The 22,057-nt window shown below is 36.1% G+C and overlaps 2 protein-coding genes across 4 annotated transcripts in view; one reads left to right on the forward strand and one right to left on the reverse strand.

Moving 5' to 3' along the window:
- Positions 1–18,767, reverse strand: part of LOC149537460 (tRNA/rRNA methyltransferase (SpoU) family protein) — a 44,113-nt gene extending 25,346 nt beyond the window's left edge. For 2 of the 3 annotated variants that reach the window (XM_089798890.1, XM_089798889.1), the window contains exon 1: positions 18,312–18,765. In XM_089798890.1, the coding sequence (XP_089655016.1) occupies positions 18,312–18,512 (201 nt within the window). In that variant the 5' untranslated portion in view covers positions 18,513–18,765. Of the gene's footprint in view, positions 1–18,311 lie in introns of all 3 variants that reach the window. The other variant, XM_089798891.1, reaches the window with a different exon arrangement.
- LOC149537461 (uncharacterized) lies at positions 3,465–6,851 on the forward strand. Its single transcript, XM_089798888.1, has 6 exons — positions 3,465–4,208; positions 4,348–4,580; positions 4,696–4,848; positions 4,997–5,397; positions 5,535–5,940; positions 6,075–6,851. Exons 1-6 carry the CDS (start codon positions 3,535–3,537, stop codon positions 6,653–6,655), a joined length of 2,448 nt encoding a protein of 815 aa, XP_089655014.1. The 5' UTR covers positions 3,465–3,534; the 3' UTR covers positions 6,656–6,851.
- Positions 18,768–22,057: the final 3,290 nt, after the last annotated feature.

Here is a 22,057-nt window from a genome sequence, read left to right on the forward strand (position 1 = left end):
TTTGGCATTCTCCTCGTAGGCTAAACTCAGTAATGGATTATGACTCGACCAAATCCTATTTTTAGTGTCCATCTGTTTAGAGATTCTCTATGATAAAATCATCAAATGTAACTAGTCATCTACACGAGGCCTATAAATGTAACTTTTTGAGAAATTAATAGCATCGGCAAAATTATTTTGTGGGCAAACCCCTATAGCTGGGACTACTGTGTGAGACTCTGAGTCCATATTGTAATTTTGTTGTTCATTAGTTTATGTATGGTACTTGGGACAAACTATGTTGTAAATGAAAACTGAAAGATTGCAATAAACTTGGTTTTGTTTCTTTCATTTCAGTAGATTGTAAGCTTTACTTTATTCACTATAGTATTATGTTTTTCCCCTATTCTATACACGTTAGGTCATATGCATTTCATTGTTGTATGAGAAGTTCAGGACATGGCTAACGAAAGCAACTGAGTAGGAAGCGATCCGGGTATTGTTAAATCTCAGTTACTTGAGCAATCCGGGCATTGTCAAGTTAATCATTCTTTCCCCTCTTATGCAGTGGTAGACAATATTGCATTGTTGTAATCCTGTATTCAAAGGTAGAATAGATTACATTTTAGGTGTTAGATGGGATCAACTGTGACTCATACTCATTCGTAGCTGCGAAAGTTGTGAGTCAAAGTCTGAAATCGCCTAGATTGTTTCAAGTGTTAGGCAATCTGATCATGCCTCTTCTGCTCTCTAGTTAAGAGCATACCCCAAAATCTAAAACAAATTCATTGCAAATCTTTGCATTATAAGGGAGTTGTACCTTTCAATTCAGGGGTCTTTGATAGATCACTACACTGACCCATTCTGTCGTTAACTGTTTTGTTTTCCATCAATATTGGGCACACTGAGAATCAAGGTACAAACCAAGAAACTAAGGAAGACAAACTGTTAACCAACACATGCATAAGGTAAAGTCTTTGCATTTTCGAAAAATTTAATAATACAAAGATACTTAGAAACATAACCAGGATTGTACAATAACCTTTGCGGAGCATGCACACAGATGAACAAGTACATATTCAAGTGGATATGATTATCATATAAAAATAAATTAATAGTATGCATATGCCACTATATTCATATTCATGTATGTTATTACTTATAATCTACAAATATTAGTTCTAATGACCCAAGCCATCCCCAGGGCATTAGCCAAGCAAACCAATTAATATTTTTAAACCTCAAGAACAATGCAGAAAATTAAGAGAAGGCATTGTCATGCCACACTGCACACTAAAATGCACAACTAGTACATTATTAATCACAATGACATCATCACACCAAGGAGGTAGCACACACAAAGGACTCCAATACCCTGCTAAAGTTTGTAGCTGCAGAGAAATACCTGCATACCAGCAAAAGATGTTCCTATTTGAAATTGTTATTTCTTTCAGTGTTGATCCTTCATATGTTCATGTATGTTCATGACTGATGTCTATTGAAGAGACTTAACTATTTGGAATTCTAAAGCTACAGCAATATAGTGTCAAAATTATTGTGACTATTGAAGCCTTCTATGATGATCGACTCCTCCATGTGCTGCTTCTCGTCGGTAATTAAAGGAGTTGAAGTATATTCAATCTCAGTTCGTCTAACGGCTTCTTTACCATAACTGGAATCCATTCATGTGCATTGGCTGTGAAAAGATGGAACGGCAAATCTTATTATGGCTGTCAGTTCATCATTATGGCTTCTTCTTCCTAGCAACTTTCCTCTTCCATGTCATCTTTCATATCGTAGTCGGAAGTCCAAGTGTCACCGTTGAGTAGTGGTTTCTGTTTCGTAATGCCACATGTGTTCGTGGCTATGGTGTTCCAGTAATGGAATGCTGAGGAGTCACCATGGGGCATTGACAAAGATGATCCTATAGCATGATGTGTCTGGTTGATTGTATGCATGGACACTTATTGCGAATTGATGGTAACCAGTGGCAGTGTGTATGAGGCTGTGGGTGTCCAAGCAGTCCTTTTTGGTGACTATTGTCTTCCTAAGGCACTGACGGCTATATTGGATTGCGACTTATGAGCATGAGTGATAATTCTGTAGTTTTGATTTGATGTTCTCTGCATTACATAATCTTGGAAGATATTTTCTTGCGTGTTCTGCCTCGAGTGTTGAAGTTGTAGCATTTTCTATTGAGTATTATTGTTTTGTAAAGCGTATTATTATTCTGCTGTTGGAAATGGTGAAAAGTTGATCATTATTATCTGTGTATGTAATATTCATTCAGTGTCCAGTTGTAAAAGCTCAAAAGTTTATGTGCTGAGATTTTCGACTGTTATTATTAATCAGTAAAAGAATTTATTTGGTGTGGCTGGGTTTTTGCCTCAAGTAGGAGGCTTTTTCCAGGGTATTTCTGGTATTTTGTGTGTGTGTTATTTATCTGATATTTGTTTCATGCCATTCTAGTTCAATTTTTAAGATGGTATCAAAGCAGGTCTAGGTTAACATCCAGAACCAGAATTATCGAAGCATTGAAGTACTCTTTTCCTCTCTTCTAGATTGATTCTTCCAGGTTAGAAAAATGGTAAATGTGTTAGTTTATAGGATCTCCGATAGAAAGAATATCGGATTATATCAAACTTTACTTACTTCTTCTTGTTTGTGTGCAGCAGGTGTGTATCTTCAGTTGGTCTTCAATGCTCCAATATCCTTTGTCTTGAATGCCAAGCGCTGATGAGAAAGTATTTAACAATCTGCAATATATAACTCTGCTGAGACTGGGACTGCAAGTATGTTGTGTATTGATATTGCCTTGTCCACTGATGAGAGTTAACACTTATATAAAGTGAAGGGTCATGACTCTACGTGGTTGTCATGACCCTACGTGGTCATGCCCATTGGTAAACATCATAGTTCCAAAAATCGCCATGAAATCGCCGAAATCGCGATAAGATTCATGGCTCCCGATTTTTTTGGAATCGGAAATCGCTGGTGGCGATTTTTTCGCATGAATCGCCTGAATCGCCAAAATCGGCGATTCATGGAAAAAATCGCCAGAATCGCCATCGGGTATCGCCAGAAATCGGCCGCGGCAGCAAGGATAGAAAGTTCAATTTTTTTAAAAAAACACATGTTTTATTTGCTTTCTAAGTTGACTTTCCTCTTTGTTATAACCCTAAAGAGCCTTCTATTTGCTTAGTATGAGTAGAAGAGAGGAAGAGTGAGAGAGAAGAAGAGAAAAGAGAATCCATAGGTTTCCGACCGGCAAGAAGGAAAAGCACCAAAGAGATCAGAAGTCCATTTGGGGAGGCCATAAATTGCATTGGGAGCATTAAGGAGTCAATATCAACACTCCTCAACTCATTTGCAAGAGGTAAGTGTTGGTTTTTTTTTTGCATGTTAGTGTAGTATGCATTTTTTGTTAAATTTTTTTAGTGTTCATTTGCAAATCTTGAATGTTTTTTATTTTTAGTTTTAACTTTTACTAAATTGCAAACTAGGGTTTGTTGTTTTGTAGTTTTTGTTTATTAGTTGCAAACTTTGATTTTTTACATGAATTTTTTTATTGCAGCAGCCCTTTGCTTTCATTTTCCAATTTCCACAATGGGTAAAAAAGATGAATGCTGGAAATATAATGAAGAGTTTCCTGGGAGAACCAAATATCAAACAAAATGTATATTTTGCAAAGAAAAAATAAATTCGGGAGGTATCTATAGATTGAAATACCACATTGCTGGCATACCTGGCCATGATGTCACAGTTTGCACTCAACAAACCGCTGAGGCAAAACGCTCTTGTTTAGTGGCATTAGAAAAAATTGAACAAGACAAGTTGACTAAGAAAATGCAACTTGAAGGGTTAAGAGGTATTGGCTCCCGTGCTCCCACATCCGCAACCGCATCTACATCTGCAAGTGCATCTGCATCAGCTTCCGCATCCGTAGGTTGTGTTGGGGAGGGTTCTTCTAGGCCTCCTTTTCATCCTAGTGCTAGTGCTCATGTGAGTGTTAGTGGTAGTCGGTCTCATACTGAGACAGAGTCCAACACCAACCTATTGCGGCCTAGAGTGCGGAAAAGCAGAATGGATAGTTACTTTGTGCCCCGCACTACTCCTGGCTCCCAACCCATGCTTGAGGGCATGGGTTTGAACAAGGAGATTCATGATGCTGCCAGAAAAGAGATTTGCAAATTCTGGTACTTTTGCAACATTCCATTTATTGCAGCCAGGTAATTGATTCTTTATTCTTTGTTATCTTCAAAGTTAAAGTTAAAAGTAAAAGTAAAACTTTAATTATATCTACTTGTTTTATGATTTTAGTTTTTGACATCTAAATTTCTAATCAATATCATTATCTATTTGTGACAGGACTCCTTATTGGCAGAACATGATAGATGCAGTTGCCATTTGTGGTCCGGGGTTTAAAGCCCCAACTGAGGCTGAGTTGAGTGGATACCTCCTGGAGGAAATGGTTGAGGATATGAGGCATGAGCTTGAGGACAACCGAAAGGAGTGGATCGAAAAGGGTTGCACCATCATGACTGATGGTTGGACAGATAGGAGGGGAAGAACACTCCTCAATTTTCTTGTATCCTGTGGAGGTGATTGATCATTCTACTTTCCTACATACATAATTTTGAATCGTGATTGACTATTTCAAATTTTGATTTGTTGATTGCTAATAGTAATTATAATTCGTTGTTTTGTTACTTGTAGGATATACCATGTTCCTCAAATCCATTGATGCTTCTGCTCATGTAAAAAACGCCACATACTTATGTGAGGTTATTGAGGAAGTTATAGCAGAGGTGGGGGAACAACATGTGGTGCAAGTGGTGACGGATAATGCAGCAAGTTATGTTGCTGCAGGTAAACTTTTAACTTTTTAAGTTTTGAAAATAAATTTATTTGAATTTTGAACTTTTTCTAATTCTAACTTAGAATTTCTAAGTTTCCTAAGTTCTAAGTTCTAACATGTTTGAAATTTGAATTTCTAATTATCTTAAAATTGTTGTAGGCAAACTTTTGATGGAGAGGCACCCCACCATATTTTGGTCCCTTTGTGCAGCACACTGCCTTGACCTCATGTTGGAGGAAATTGGCAAACTTGAGTGGGTCAAGTCATGTGTGGAAAGGGCAAAAAACATATGTAAGTTTATTTATAATCATTCATTTGTCCTTAGCACAATGAGGAAGTACACAGGAGACAAAGAGTTAGCTCGTCCAGGGATCACGAGGTTTGCCTCGAATTTCATCACCTTGCAGTCCTTGTTGACATCAAGGGATGATTTGAGGAGCATGTTTGTTGGGCGGGAGTGGATTTCATCTTCCTATGCTACGACCACTGCAGGGATAGATGTGGTGGATTGCATATTTGATGATGATGGTTTTTGGAAACCTGCTAGAGAAATACTTAAGGTAATTTTATTGCAATTTAACATTTAATATTTTACAGTTTACTATGCTAATTGTTTAATGATTTAGTTTTACCTTATATTATTGAATTATTCTATGTTTAAGTTTTGACTCAAATTTTTGTTTTACTTTATATGTAGGCCACTGAGCCTCTTGTATCTCTCCTACGAACTGCTGATGGGGAGAAGCCCTCTATGGGCTACATATATGAGGGCATGGATAGGGCCAAGGAGGCCATTAAAGCTCAGTATGCAGGAGTGCAGGAGAAGTATGCCCCTATTTGGGACATCATTGATAGGAGATGGCAGAATCAGCTCCACAGACCCATCCATGCAGCAGCTTACTTTTTGAATTCGGCATTTCGTTTCCGTCCTGACTTCAAGGCGGATGAGGAGGTTCTCACCGGATTATATACAGTGATCCAGAGGTTGAGTACTGATGAGGATAGCAGTGCTGCAATTATTGAGCTTGATAAGTTCAATAATAAAGAAGGGCCACTTTTCTCTAGCAGGGTAGCCATAGATGCTCGGGAAACAATACAGCCAGGTAAAAATTAAATAATATATTCAATGTTCATGAATCTAGATTCTAAACTTAAAGTTGATTATGTAATTTTAGAGTTAACTTGTAATTTGTAATTTGTAAATGAGACTAATTATTTTTATTTTCCCTTATTTCAGATAGATGGTGGCAAATGTTTGGGGCCACAACCCCAAAACTTCAAAAAATTGCCATTCGTATTCTGAGTCAGCCAAGCAGCGCTTCTAGATGTGAGCGCAGTTGGTCCATGTTCGAGCACATCCACTCGAAGAGGAGAAACAGGTTGACAGTGCAGAGGTTGAATGATCTTGTCTTCGTTCATTACAACCTCCGTCTTAGGATCAGACAGATTTTGGGCACTGACTCCTCTCCGATCATTCTAGAGGAGATTGATCCAGAATCAGAGTGGCTCACAGAGGTTGTAGATCCAGTCTTCACTGAGGAAGACCGTGCGTGGATTGACCAGGTGGATATAGAGGCTGAGGCAGCTAGAGCACGTTCTTCAGGCATTGGTAGACGCACACGTGCACGCACAGAGACAGGCCCTAGCGACATTCGTGAGCCCATCTTATATGCGGGAGATATGGCTCGACAGTCCTCTAGGACCTACATTAGACGCCTTGCTACTAGGCAGACTGGATACTCAGAGGCTGAGGCTGAGGCTGTAGCCGAGCTTGAGGATGATGTTGAGGATGATGATGACTATGAGCCTGAGGCTTGAGCTGGAGCCTTGTTTTTATATTTTGTTTACAGATATTTATACTGAATCATTGATAGACATATGTTTCAAAGTTTCAAACTTTCATGGATCTTCATCTTAGATTCTTACATAAATTTATGATTTGATGTCTTATGGATCATCTTACATACATTCTATGATTTAAATCATTATGATCATTTGATTTCTATTTACTTCAGCTAGCCTACAATTTACATTTTAGAATCTTAGATAACATAGTTACGTATGTGATGGATTTTATGTTTCATGTTTATGTATGTTAAGTTTTAACTTCTATTTGATGATGTTATAGTGTGCTTAAGTTATATTCAATAAAGGGTGCATGAAATAAGTTTTAAATTGTTAAAATCTTTAAATTTAAAGGGTTTTTTCAAATTTGCCGATTCATCGCCGATTCATTGCCGATTCATTGCCGATTCACAATTCGATTCGGCCTTGCCGATTCCGATCCGATTCCGATTCACGTTTCTTTGGTAAACATAACCAACCGATGATTTGATCCAAACTAATCATGCCCTATAAGACATGCTCGATATTAATTTGAAAAACACTTGACATATATCGAAGGCAATATAGTTTGGAGCCCGATCCCTGATCAGTGATAACACAAATGTTATAATATCAATATTGAAGCAACCTGATATAAATCGGTGACAGTAATAAGAGAAGCCCAATCTGAATCATGAACATGTAACTTATATTTATACATACATACATATGTATTTATACATACATACATACATACATATACACACACATACATATAAATACATATATATATATATATAATCATATGTGTACGTATATATGTATAGATATATAGATCAGTTTATATACAGCATATTAGATTCAGATACTCAGTATTACTTTGACTGATGCTAAACTTCAACACTCCCTCTTTAGCAAGGGAGAAGTTATAAAGAATTCAGATATTAGAATATCTACGCATAATACATTATTTGACACTACCACTCTAAGTAATAGAGACTCGTCAAATAATATAAATCACCATGAAATGAATACTATCATAACATAAATTATGATCTCTAATTGTCCAAAACAATATCTAGAATAATCATAATGCATTTGTTATTCATGGCTTCCAGAATGTCCAGACCAACAATCATAATAATAGGCCTACCATTTGTAAGATCGTCACCTTACAAAGATTACCTTCTGAATATATATGTCCATGAAAGATCATCACCTTTCATTACATATCTAAAGCAACAATTATAGAAGCATAAACACATATGAGTTGAAATTAAATTCAATGTTCAAAAGTACAATTTAATCATACCAAGTTTTTCTCTGAAGTATACCAACTTCACTTTAGCAAAAGGCTTGGTAAAAATATCAGTTGTCTGTTCATTAGTACCGATGGACTCTAGTTCGATGATATCTCGATCTATCATATCTCGGATGCAGTGGTAGGGAATTTCAATATGCTTGGACCGATTGTGAAAAATTGGATTAGCTGAAAATTTGATACAACTCTGGTTATCACAATGAACGGTAGTAGGCTTCAAAGGTTTCTTAAATAAATCAAATAATAGCTTTCGTAACCATACAGCTTCTCTAGCTCCTAAGGAAGAGGCTATGTATTCTGCTTCAGTAGAGCTCAATGCAATGAAGGATTGTTTCTTGCTGAACTAGGAAATCATCCTAGATACAAGACTAAAGCAACATCCTGAAGTACTTTTATGCTTAGTAGAACTACCTGCCCAATCTGAATTTGGAAAAACATGAAGATTGATCTCAACTTGATCATATTTGATTCCCATGCCAATAATTCCTCTTAGATATCTCAAGATATGTTTAACTACCATAAGGTGAATCTTCTTTGGAGTAACCATGAACTGACTCAAGGTGTTAGTAGCATAACATATGTTAGGACGAATATTCACTAAATACATTAACAAACCAATGATCTGTCTATAGAGTAGGATCAGCAGGTTCAGATTTATCTGTCATCCTTTAGTTTATGTCGATTAAGTTTCATAGGAGTAGAAGCTGGTCTGCAGTCCATCATTCCAAACTTTGTTAGAATATCAATAGTATATTTTCCTTGATTTAGAAAAATATAGTTTCCCTTTTGCCAAACTTCCAGTCTTAGAAAGTAGTGAAGAAGACCTAAGTCTTTCATGTCAAATTCAATTGTCAATTCTTGTTTGCATTTGCTTATCAGATGTTCTTCACCTATAATTAATAAGTCATCAACATATAACACAAGAATAATCACGTCATTTCTATCTATTTTGAAATATAGTTTAGGATCAGCTTCATTCTTAGAATACCCTAGCTTTGTAAGATAATTGTCTATTCTTTTGTACCACACTCTGGGAGTTTGCTTGAGCCCATCTAGTGCTTTCTTTAACTTACATACATGAGTATTCTTGTTGTGAGTAATAAACCCTTCTAGTTGCTCAATATAAACTTCTTCAATTTCACCAAAAAGTTGTCTTAACATCCGTTTCATGGACTTTCCACCCTTTAGATGCTGCAATGGCCAAGAGGGTTCTGACCAATGTATACCTAGCAACCGGAGCAAAGGTTTCCTCATAATCGATACCTTCCTTCTGTGAAAAACCTCGTGCTACGAATCTTGCCTTATATTTCACAATGCTGCTGTCAGGTGCATGCTTGATTCTGTAAAGGCACTTGGAAGAAACTACTGATTTGTTTTAGGTCTGGGTACAACATCCCATACATCATTTTTTAATATTGAATTGTATTCTTCAATCATAGCTTCTTTCCAAGGTTGACTTGATAAGGCTTCTTTAGTGTTTGAAGGTTTTGATTTGATAAGTTCTATTACTGATGCAACGTAACAAGACTAAGTTCTTGTTTTCTTGCTTTCTTTGAATACTTCATCAGGTTCAATATGATTTTCTTCTATGAATTTTCTGGCCCAAAGTGGTCTCTTTTTATTGTTGTTATTTTCAACATCTTCAGAAGTAGGTACAGGAGATGAAGGAGATTCACTATCATTCTCTACAAGGTGATCTTCACTTGTTTCAGTGGTAGGTTCTGTGAATGACTCATCATTATTTTAAAAAAGATTTAAGGCAATGTCTTCTTCAAATTTAACATCCCTGCTGATTTCAATTGTTCTCTGACCTGGAATATAGACCCTGTAGCCTTTAGAATTTTCACTGTACCTGATGAGAATTCCTTTCTTCCCAGATGGTTCTAGCCTTGTTCTTTTCTCTTTAGAAATGTGAACATAGACTAGAGACCCAAATATCCTTAGGTGACTTAGATCTACTTTGATGCTTGTAAATACTTCTTCTCGGGTGGTATTTTCTAAAACTGAGTGAGGGCATCAATTTTGTATGTAAACTGCAGTGTTAGATGCTTCAGCCCAAAACGAAGTATGAAGGTTTTGATCATGCATCACAACTTTAGCTAATTCGACAATTGATCTATTCTTACGTTCTGCAACTCCATTATGTTGAGGATTATAAGGAATAGAAAATTCCCTCTTAATCCCAACAGTAATGCAAAAATCTTTTAAAATTTCAGAGATGTACTCGCCTCCATTATCTGATCATAAAACGTTAATTTTCTTTCCTGACTGATTTTCTACTAGGGCTTTGAATTCTTTGAATTTTGATAGTACTTAACTAAATTCCTTTTGTTTCAAGAAATAGATCCAAGTTCTCCTAGAATAATCATCAATAAAGATTACATAATAGAGGCACCCATTTAGAGAAGGTACAAACATAGGACCACATAGGTCAATATGAATGAATTCAAGTATTGCTTTTGATTTATGAACACTCTTGGGGAAGGATTGCTTGGTGTTTTTACCTAGGACACATCCATTGCAAACACCTAAGTGATCTGATTTTAGATTAGGTAATCCTTTTACAATTTTTCTTATAAATGACAATGCTCAGAAATGTAGGTGACCTGATCTCCTATGCCAGATTACAAAGCTTATATAAACTTCCATCTCTAACTCCAATAGAGATAGCTTTCTTGATGTTAGCATTTTTAGGCCAAGACAGAACTCTGTCTTCTTGAAAAGCAATTTAGTATCCCTGATCAAAAAGGCCAGATATAGAGACTAGATTTCTTTTAATTCCAAGTACATATAAAACATTGTTAAGTTGAAGAGTAATACCTGAATTTAGATGAATGGAGCAAGACCCAATACCTTTAATTGGATGAGTGGAGTTATCCCCAATGGTTACCTCTTCTGAGGTGTATTCTAAGAAGCTTTCGAATTTGTCTCTAAAACCTGTTATATGTCGAGATGCTCCACTATCTATGATCCAAGTGTTTTTGTTTGAGTTTAACTCACTGGAGAGCGCTAGAGAGAAAGCATGATTTTCTTCTACTTCCTCCTTTTCTACTTTTATTTCTGCTAGTGCAGCTTGAATTCTTTTCCGTTCAGGACAGACATTATGAGAGTGAACAATTTTATCGCATTTAAAACATCTCACTTTTGACCAATCTCTTTTCTTATATGGTTTGTTATATTCTCTCTTATTTCAATTGAATTTTCCTTTCCTGTTGGAGCTTACTTGAAGTGCATGAATCTCTCCATCTTGATTTAAGCTTATCCCACTTGAGACTAATCTTGATTTCTCTTGAGTGCATTCATTCTTGAGTAATTCAAATTTAGGAAGCTCAGGTCAAGAGCTTAGTCCTCGAATAAAAGTTTCCCAAGATAGTGGTAGTCCCCTTAGTGCAATCATGGTAAGTTCTTTTTCATCAACTGGACTTCTATAGTAGCAAGTTGATCTTTTAGTTCAGAGATTCTTAGAAAATAGGAAGTGATAGATTCCTCATTGTTCATTTTTATGTATAGTAAATCCTGCTTTAAGGTCAGCAACCTACTAGTATTATTGATTTCAAAGGTGTTCTTGATAGTGGAGAACATTTCAAATGATGTAGAAAGGCCAGAAATAGAAGGGAGAATATGATCCTTAACGGAGTCTATAATTATTTTCAAGTCTTTATTGTTGTGCCTTTTCCACGTCGTTTTCTTTGGATCATTTTCCGGAATAGTTTATTTGATTCTACATAATCTTCTAATTCTATTTCTCTTAGAACTATCATGACACGAATTTTCCATGAAGAAAAGTTTGATGCCCCCTCTAATCTATCCTCTAACCTTACGTGGTTGACCATTTTAATTTTGAAAAATGAAATTCAAAGAATGGTAAAGTCTGAAATTTTATATATGTGAGTTTTGAATAAAATTTCTTATTAAAATGGCTCTGATACCATGTTAGTTTATAGGATCTCTGATAGAAAGAATATCAGATTATATCAAACTTCACTTACTTCTTCTTGTTTGTGTGCAGCAGGTGTGTATCTTCAGTTGGTCTTCAATGCTCTAATATCCTTTGTCTTGAATGCCAAGCGCTGATGAGAAAGTATTTAACAATCTGCAATATATAACTCTGCTGAGACTGGGACTGCAAGTATGTTGTGTATTGTTATTGCCTTGTCCACCGATGAGGGTTAACACTTATATAAAGTGAAGGGTCATGTCCCCGTAGGGGCATGACTCTACTTGGCCAAAGGCCACGTCGGGTCATGACCCTACGTGGTCATGCCTGTTGGTAAACATAACCAACCGGTGATTTGATCCAAACTAATCATACTGATAATGAGCCCAATAAGACATGCTCGATATTAGTTTGAACAACACTTAACATATATCGAAGGCAATATAGTTTGGAGCCCAATCCCTGATCAGTGATAACACAGATATAATATCAATATTGAAGCAACCCAATATGAATTGGTGACAGTAGAAAGAGAAGCCCAATCTGAATCATGAACATGTAACTTGTATATATACATATCTATCTATCTATGTGTGTGTGTGTGTGTGTGTGTGTGTGTAGATATATATATCAGTTTATATACAGCATATTAGATTCAAATACTCAGTATTACTTTGACTGATGCTAAACTTCAACAAAATGAACTTAAAGTTGAAGATAGGCTGGATGGTGCATTGAATTTCACATCATGGAAATTCAGTGTTCTGATTGCACTAGAAGAAAATGATCTTCTAAACTATGCGAAGGAGGATGTGCCTGAGCCAACCAATAATGTTGAGAAAGCTCAATGAAAGAAGAGAAACATTATGGCAAGGAAGATATTGACTTACTCTGTAAAGGATCATCTTGTGCCTATTATATCCAAACTGAATTTAACTAAAAAAATGTTTGGGGATCTTCAAAGCTCTATGAATTCAATAATGCCAGCAAAGCTCTGGTCTTGAGGTGTCAACTTGTTAACATTAAAATGGGTAAAGAAGAATCGATTATCTATTCTTCATGAAAATTACAGAATTGAAATATTAGCCTAGACCATTGGAGACTCAATTGAAGATAAAGGTGTGGTTATGTTGTGAATGGTCTTCCTCATTCTTGGAAATCTTTTATTCAAGGCAAAACTGGAATAGATGAATTACCCAAGTACGATCGTCTAAGAGCTGATTGTATTCCAGAGGAAATCAAATTAGAAGCAAGAGGAAATGGACAGAAATATCAGCATGAAGAAAGTCCTGTTCTTGTAACTCGTACATTTAAAAGAGAAGAAAAAAGGAAATTTCAAGAGGAGTACAGATAGGAATTCAGATTCAGCTCCTAAACTAAAGAAGAAGGATCTCTCTATAATTCAATTGTTTAGATGTGAAAAGTATGGTCACTTTGCCAGAGATTGTTTAACAAGACCAAAAGATCAAGTATTGCTGCTGCAAATGTTGATGGTGCTTCACATCCTAAAGAATCTTGTGACAATTCAAAGGGATTCTAATTTTGGGTGCAAAATCAGGAAAGAACAATTGGCGAATTCCTAAAAAGATTAAACAATCATTAAGATAAGTATTTTATTAGCACAATATTCAAGTTATTGCATATTAATAGATTTACTCTTTAATGCTGAATAATTAAAGATTAGTGGTGTGCTTTTAGTTTATGATAAATACAGTATTATATGTATGTTTAATATAGTTTTGTTCTATGATTTTGTTACATACATTGAGTAGTTGTATTTTTATATTATTTTGTTGATATTGTAGATGAAATTGGTATTTTGTTCTCATATATGATAACTGTATGATTTCCAGGTCGGCCTCGCTTAAGTCTCCTTTTATCATCATTTCATGTAGTTTGAACTTTGTATTGCTGTGGAAATGTGGTTGCAAATGAAAAATTGAAACAGAAAAATTATAAGTTGGAATAGCTTCTTTTCTTATTTATCAGGCCATACCTCTTGTCAGAAATATGTTAATCAGAGTGTCTTTGATCATAATGGTGCCACTAAACTTTACCGACAGCTCTAATCTCCAATTCCAGCCTTTGTTGTTGAAAGTGATTATTGGATTCTCAAATGGTCAGACACAAGAGTGAGACCCTCTGTAGTTGGGAATATGTGACTCTTATTGCTGCTGTTTATGAAACAGTCACAGCAGAAGTATGTTGGCTGTCAAGAGATATTACAGTGGTATTATTCAGATTTGTATGAATGGCATTTTTTAAAGGAAACCATGGCATTATATAATTCAGCTGTTGAAGATGGAAGCCAGGTCTCATCAACACAGGCACTGTATATTAATCTTGCGTGAGTTCTGGGCAAGAATGTACAGATATTGAGCTTGTATCTGGATGTGACTACAACCGGTGAATTCTTGCTTTCCATTGGGTAAAGCATGTGCCGTATATTCCCTGGTTTGAGTGTGCGAATTCTCTGCAGTGACTCCTCCATGAAATTGTCTTAGAGACTCAAAGGGAGTTTCAGCAGCACATGGAGAGTGCCAAGTCCTTTTAAGAGGATCAGCAAGCTCGTGAAGCAGTGTGGCTCCAAAAGCTCCTTGTTTGGTCAATTATTGTGATAATCTAAGTTGTGAGAATACTGCCCTTGATGAGAGAGTCTCAGTCGAGGATCAGCAAGCTCATGAAGCAGTGTGGCTTCGAAAGCTCCTTGTTTGGTCAAAAATTGGAGTCAACTGTAATTATTTTTATTTTTTTGATCCATAAGAGGCCAAAGCCAAGATTAATTATTATTATTATGTGTTGTAATTTGTTAGATTATTATTTTTTAAGCTCAAGTAGACTCAAACCCAAGACCTCCCAGATAAGAGGCTCATAATTTACTGTTGCGTTGTAGGCCCTTGCCTTAGTCAAATGCAATTTATTGTGATAATCTGAGTTGTGAGAATGTTGCCCTTGATTAGAGGGAGTCTTGCCATCAGTTGCTCTTATTATGTGCTATAATGATTTTTGCTCTTAGACAGAAAAATTTGAGGTAAAAGCCAATGTACAGCTTTTTTCTCTCAGACACAAATTTGAGCTGAAAGCCAATATAAGGTATTTTTCTATGAAGCAGAGAAATTTGAGGTCAAAGCCCTTGTAATGCATTTTTCTTTGAGACAAAGAAATGAGAGGTGAAAGCCCTTCTAGCTCTTTCCACTCCTGGGAGTAGCCACAGTGGATGTAATGTTCAAAGGCTCCATGACAACATCATATTGAGTGAATCCATGATGAGATCTTTCATTTATATCACACATCGGAATAGCCATGGTGAACATCATGTTGAGTGAATCCATGATGCAATCATGTTAAGAGATTCTGTGATACAGATTTTGGTTTTCTTCACATTATGTGTAGTCATTGTAACTGTCATATTGAAAGACTCCATGACATGAGAATCTGGAAAAGTTATGTCCTTTGCTAAAAGGGAGTGTTGAAGTTTGTAGTTGCAGAGAGATATCTAGATACCTGCAAAAATTGTTTTTATTTGAAATTTTTATCTCTTTCAGTGTTGATCATTCATATGCTGATGTGCATTCATGACTGATGTCTATTGAAAAAACTTAGCTATTTGGAATTGTAAAGCTACAGCAATATAGTGCCACTGCTATTGTGGCTGTTGAAACCTTCTATGATGATTGACTCCTCCATGTGTTGTTTCCCGTCAGTCATTAAAGAAATCTCAGTGTCTTCAACCTCAGTTTGTGTAACGGCTTCTTTACTGTAACTGGAGTCCATTCATGTGCATCGGTTGTGAGAAGATGGAATGGCATATCTTACAATAGTTGTGGGTTCATAGTTACAGCATCTTCTTTCTACCATCTTTCCTCTTTCATATCGTGGTTGGAAGTCCAGGTGTCACCGTCAAGTAGCAGTTTCTGTTTTGTAATGCCACGTGTTTGTGGCTATGGTGTTCCGATAACAGAATACAAAGGAGTAACCATGAGGCACTGACAAAGATGATCCTGTAGCATGATGTGTCTGGTTGATTGTATATGTGGTCATTTATTGTGCATTGATGATAATAAGCGGTAGTGTGATGAGGATGCGGCTGTTCAAGCAATCTTTTCCAGTGAATATTGTCTTCCAAAGGCAGCAACAGCAATAGTGGATTGTGACTTATGAGCATGATGATGTGATGTTCTCTGCATCACATATTCTTGGAGGATATTTTCTTGTGTATTCTGCCTCGAGTGTTAAAGCTGTAGCATTTGTTATTGAATATTATTGTTTTGTAGAGCATATTATTATTCCATTGTTGGAAATAGTGAAAATTTGATCATTATTATCTGTATATGTAATATTCATTCAGTGCGCTGTTGTGAAAGCTCAAGACTTTTTGAGCTGAGATTTTGGACTATGTTATTATTTAATATTAATCAATAAAAGAGTTCCTTAGGTGTGGCTGGGTTTTTCCTCTCAAGTAGGAGGATTTTCCAAGAGTATTTGTGGTGTTTTATGTATTTGATTCATCTGGTATTTGTTTCATGACATTCTAGTTCAATTTTTTACATGCCCAAATGAAAGCAGTAATGGTATTGGCATATTCCAATAACCCTAAATAAAGCAATATCGCAATGGCCTACTTCAGGAGGTAGAAACTTCCCACAATACCTATAAAGAAATAAAGGCAGAGGGAACTGGCATTATAGAATAAGGACAAGGCATTTCTGTAATGCCTTTCATCTTACATTTTAATTTTTCATATTTACCTTGGCACTCCTTATGTCATATATTTATCCTAGGCTAATTCATTTCATGGTGGAGATTAGTTATACTTATCTAATACCCTGTTCACAGAGCAATTGCTGTGAAAAGTAATAGAGATGATATTATGCCCAAGGGATTCCTCGAGTTAACTTTTGAAAGGAGCTCTAGGTGAAACCTGAAGCTTGGGTAAGGTCGGTATGGTGCTTAGTGACAAAGCTGAGACATTTGCAAAAACAAGGCTGAATGGGAAGCAATGGTGGCTAATCTTTCTTTCCCTAAGGTTGTTGGATGCTAAAAGTTATAAGTCAAAAGGAGTATGCTAATGTTAGTCGAAGGTTAAGAGATCAAAATACTTGAATTGAAATCTAAGAGAGATTTCACAGACAATTTGTATTAACATTGTTATCTAGAAGATAATAGTGCGGCTGACTTGTTAGCAGATGGTGGGATTGATTAAAAACTCTTTTGTGCAATAATCAGTAACAAAGCAAATATGTGGGAGAATCTTGAACCTCTGTTTTTAGAGAAAAAAGTCATCAGGAGTGTTTACATTTGGTGGGTCCTCTAAAAGTGTCCAATTAGTAATATGTGGCACATGATTAGGATTGTTATAATGTTCTAAGCTTACTGCTTCCCCCTGCCAACATCCATAGGCAGTGATATGTTCACGAATTAATTAGGTTGATTGCTTAATGCATGTGAATTGTTTTATTTTCAATGGCTTCCATTTGCTTTATCTGCTTTGTGTTTGCTGCTTTTAGTTTGGTTTCTTTGTCTCGGTACTAGCGGTGCTCTCTATGTAGAATTGGAAGGGGCTATCCTAATGCAGGATTTTCACAATTGGGTAGAACTTCTTCAACTCCTTCCACAGTGAGCATCGGTGGAACGTCAGACGAAATTAAAAGAGAGTGGGAAGGGCATTGGTGTTTCAACTCTGAGCATTTCCATTGAACAAGCGTCCGAAATTGACGGGCTGGAAGAGGAGCTACAGACAGTTCAAGGTAGTTTACAAGAACTTTGTTCAATTTTGCCAGGATTTGCACCTTGTGACCTTAGAGGCTTCAAGTAATTACACCTTTCCATCTCTAGCTATAGGTATGTCGACTGAGGCTGTGAAAATACCCGATATCATTTACGGCAATCATATCGGAATTTTCAACAATTCTAATGGCCACAAGGAGTAGGTGCCTAAATAGGTTAGATGTTGGTGATGGCTGAAGAGGGAGGATGAAAAATGAGGATGTCTGTTGATGCTACTCCGCTTTCTTGAGAGTTCATTGATGTTTGGTTCGGGGCTGGAGGCATTTCCATGTTTTGAATAGTTGCCCCACCTCATGTGAGTTTCAGTTTGCGTTTCTCTACATTTGTGTCGCACCGCATTATATGTTTCGTTTTTATGGTCTGGAGCCCTACATAAACCTCTCTGCTATTAGAAGAAAAGCATTCAATTAATAGTTTTTAAGAGGTACTGAAAAACACAAACAGATTGCAATGCCCGTTTAGGAATGCGACTCTCAATTCTGCAAATCTATTTCTTTAAATAGAATACGTATCTATTGTCAAGAGTTCCTGTTGTTTGATCTTTGTTCTGAAATCAATACAAAGGACGAAGTATAAGGTAAATTTATCGAGTAAGAATAGTGCACCTTAAGGTATTGCTGAGCTTCTTGCAGTGAATAGAAATGACGAAAATTTACATGAAGAGTAGATCCATGACTGCCGAAAGCATTGAAATCTTTTCTACCAACAAGAATTACTTCCGATACACCGAAGGCCGTGGCACTGCGTGCAAGAGTTCCTATATTGTGCCTTTTCGCCACATTATGAACAATCACAAAACTCTCCATTTTCTCAAAAACCCTACCTTGTGAAAGTAGATTAAAATGATTAGAGACTCTGCTAGCTCATAAACCCTGGAGAAAACTAATGATCAGAATCATGACACAGATCCTGAGCCTGAGCCCTATACTGATTTTCAAAGGTCTTGCAAATAAACACTAAAAGATTTTAAAATATTTTGATTGTTGCCCTTGATGCTTCCGAAATAGATCCAGGACACGCTTCAAAAGATTGCTTTTAGTGCTCAAAAGAATTTTGGAGAGGCTAAGTTCATCTCTATAACTATAAATATAGCAGCTGCACGTTGATAATAAATTTATTTTAAAAGCTATAATCTTATGTGAACAAATTAGATTGTTAGTTCTTCCGAATATGACATTAACACTAATCAATCAAATCTAAGGATTTAAAAGATTATATAAAATTTCAAATGTTTATGTCTTTTTCTATTTTTTCATTATTTAATAAATCAGATTTTTCATCCATTCTATTGGTCCATACTATTTTTGGTGGAAGAGAAAATTAATTTTCTTCAACCAAAAATACAAATATTTTCTAACTTCATCTTGCATTAATGAATTTATTAATTATAACTTTATATTTTCCACATTTGACAAGTTGATAAGATTTTATTTTTCCAATCATTTTATCTTCCACCTCACACAACATGTCTAATCAATATTAATTATCACAATCTATTAAATATTTTTAGTTTCTTATTTTAAATATATTTATTATTAGTTTTACATTGATGTTTATTTTTAACTATTTGATATAACTTATTCTTAAAACTTCATATAATACATAAGTTCTAATTTTATATGTGTGTGTGTGTGTGTGTGTGTGTGTGTGTGTGTGTGTGTCTTTTTAATATAATTTCAATATGTTATATCTTTGTATTTGAATTTCTAATTTTTTTAAACTTTGTTTTTTTTTCTATTAGATATAGAGAGATCAAAAAAAGTTACACAGGACTTCGAGCACTACAAAAGAGGCAAACCCTCAAACCAGAGCCAAGGTAACAAAAGATCAGCTAAAGAACATCAAAGAACAACAAAAGCCGAACAACAGAAGGCTAGTACAAGATAAAGAGCAATCCAAGCGGTCCAACCGAGAGGGCCTTCCATCCAAACAATAGTTTTTTGTTCCTGAATCTGGGACAACATATAGATATCCTCCTTCCTGGCATTATGGTTCCTCTTAATAGCTTGGATCAGCTTCCAACACATATGCTCAAACATCTGCAGATTACCCATAGTCCTTCGCCGCTGATAGTCATACTTAAGATCGTGAACAAAGAAAGAAGTTTGTCCATCTTTAAGCAATCTACTTAATTTGTCCTTTTCAATAACCATGGTGTTTTGCACCTGCAAGAATATTTTAAAATGTGTGAGTTTTCAAAAAAAACTCAGTAAGAACCCTTGGCTTACCTTGGTATTTTTCCTCATTCCTGCATTTCCAAATCTGCCAAAGAATGTTAGAGGACAACATATTCCAAAAGAAATTAGCATCTTTACTAATCCCATTAATATGGCCAATAACAATTTCAATGATGCTCACATTAATAGGATAGTAAATATCAAATAAATTCCAGATTTCTTTAGCAAAGAGGCAATCAAATAATATGTGTCTACCTGATTCAGGTAATCTGCAAATATTACAAATATTAGAATGCTGATTATCTCTCCTAATAGGAAGTCTATCAATTAACAACAACCATTTAAAACATTGAATTTTAGGCTCGCAAGGGCCTTTCCAAATAGAATTCAGCAATTTATTCCAAACTTTAATATCAAAAGAACAATACCAGAGTTTATTGACATGGGTAATAACCTTATAGATATTCTTAGCTTTAAGCTTATCTAAAACAACACCGTCAGGCCACTTGCATTTAACATATCTATAAGAGTCCACATGGCAAAGAGAAGGAATATCCTTGGAAGCTAGAGAAATTAAATTATAGGTTTTCCTCTGAGACTGAGGTAAATTAAATCTAATCTTAAGATCTTCCCAAGGGATAAGAGAATCATGCTCAAAGATATCAACAAATTGAGAAATACCAACTTTAGCCCAGGACTTGGCAGAACACCCCTGGTAGAGGGCTAGGGGCTTGTTATTCAAGCTCAGATTCCACCAGATGGATCTCTCTCCATGAAGGTGACAATCATGATAAAAATCCCTATTGGTGATAAATTCTCGAACATGCTCCCAAGCATGCTAGATTGATCTGAAAATCGGTGATCCTTGGACCACAACCGGGAACTTACCAACAATAAGATCACATAAAGGGAGATTTTTCCAAGATCTAGCCTGCTTGAGAAAATCTCTCTCAATGTTGTGTCTATCAAGAACTTTCCAAGGACTATCACCCTCCATAGATTGAAAAATCCATTTGGCAGAAAGGGCTATACCTTGCAGCTTGAGATCTATTAACCCCGATCCCCCCAGGGACTTATCAGTATGACACCAATCCCATTTAACAGCATGATACTTTCTATTACCCTTGCCATCGGACTAGAGAAATTGCCTGATGGCCTTATGAATCTCAAGAATTTGGTAGCTATTGAACATCCAGGCAGAGGAGTATTAAATACTATAAGAAGATAAAAGCTTTTGACAAACTTGAAATCTCCCTGCCAGGGATAAGGATTTGTTAAACCATTTATTAAGTCTATTCTCAATCTTGGCCTTAACCCAAGCCCACATGTCCTTGAGAGAAGGATCAACAGAATAGGGGATACCAAGATACTTGACTATATTTTTGGGGCCTCCCCATTGAAACTTGTGCTGGAAGAACCAATCAGGAGGTTGATCAGTCCAACCCAAGAAAATAGACTTAGCTTGGGAGATTTTAGCACCTGAGATGGCACAAAATAGGTCCAACTTAATTTGAAGATTATTAAGGTTGTTGTCAGAAAGCTCAAAGAAGATAGCAGTGTCATCAGCAAAGTGACTATTTATAAGCTCTTCATTATTAGGCAAGTGAAGCCCTGTAACCTTCAGGGACAGAGAATCATCTCTAAGGATATAGTATAAAGCTTCAACAGCAATAACAAAAAGAGCAGGAGCTAGAGGGCAGCCTTGCCTGATAGACCGACTAAGAGGGAAAGTGTCAGAAATAGAACCATTAATCTCAATTTGGGCACAAGCATCAGTGAGAAGAGTTTGAACAGCCATACAGAAGAACAGAGGAAAATCAAAAGATCGCAACATCATGATAATGAACTTCCATTCTATTCTATCATAAGCTTTCTCAAAGTCAAGGAGAAGCAAAGCAGAGTTTTGATGAGAACATTTAGCCCAATCCATAGCTTCCCAAGCAGTAATAAGATTTTCCAAGATATATCTACCTTTAATAAAACCAGTTTGGGAACTAGTAACAAACTTAGGGAGAATGTGAACCAATCTAAGGGCTAAAAATTTGGCTAAAATTTTATAAGAAACATTAAGGAGCAAAATAGGCCTCCAATTTCTGAGAAGAGACTTGTCCCCTTCCTTGGGAAGGAGTTTAATGATACCTCTATTGATCTCAGGGCTAAGAGAACCCACACTA

This window comes from Cupressus sempervirens, chromosome 9 (genome assembly GCF_028749045.1).
Source record: "Cupressus sempervirens isolate cs-2001-9-10 chromosome 9, ASM2874904v1, whole genome shotgun sequence".
In the NCBI taxonomy this organism is placed as follows: Eukaryota; Viridiplantae; Streptophyta; class Pinopsida; order Cupressales; family Cupressaceae; genus Cupressus; species Cupressus sempervirens.

What these genes read in the sequence shown, in the direction of transcription:
- LOC149537461 (XM_089798888.1), top strand. Translation starts at nt 3,535, where the DNA reads ATGAATTTTTTTATTGCAGCAGCCCTTTGCTTTCATTTTCCAATTTCC. An exon ending in ATTCCATTTATTGCAGCCAG is followed by an intron (nt 4,209 to 4,347) that starts GTAATTGATTCT and finishes TATTTGTGACAG; the next exon opens with GACTCCTTATTGGCAGAACA. An exon ending in CTGCTAGAGAAATACTTAAG is followed by an intron (nt 5,398 to 5,534) that starts GTAATTTTATTG and finishes CTTTATATGTAG; the next exon opens with GCCACTGAGCCTCTTGTATC.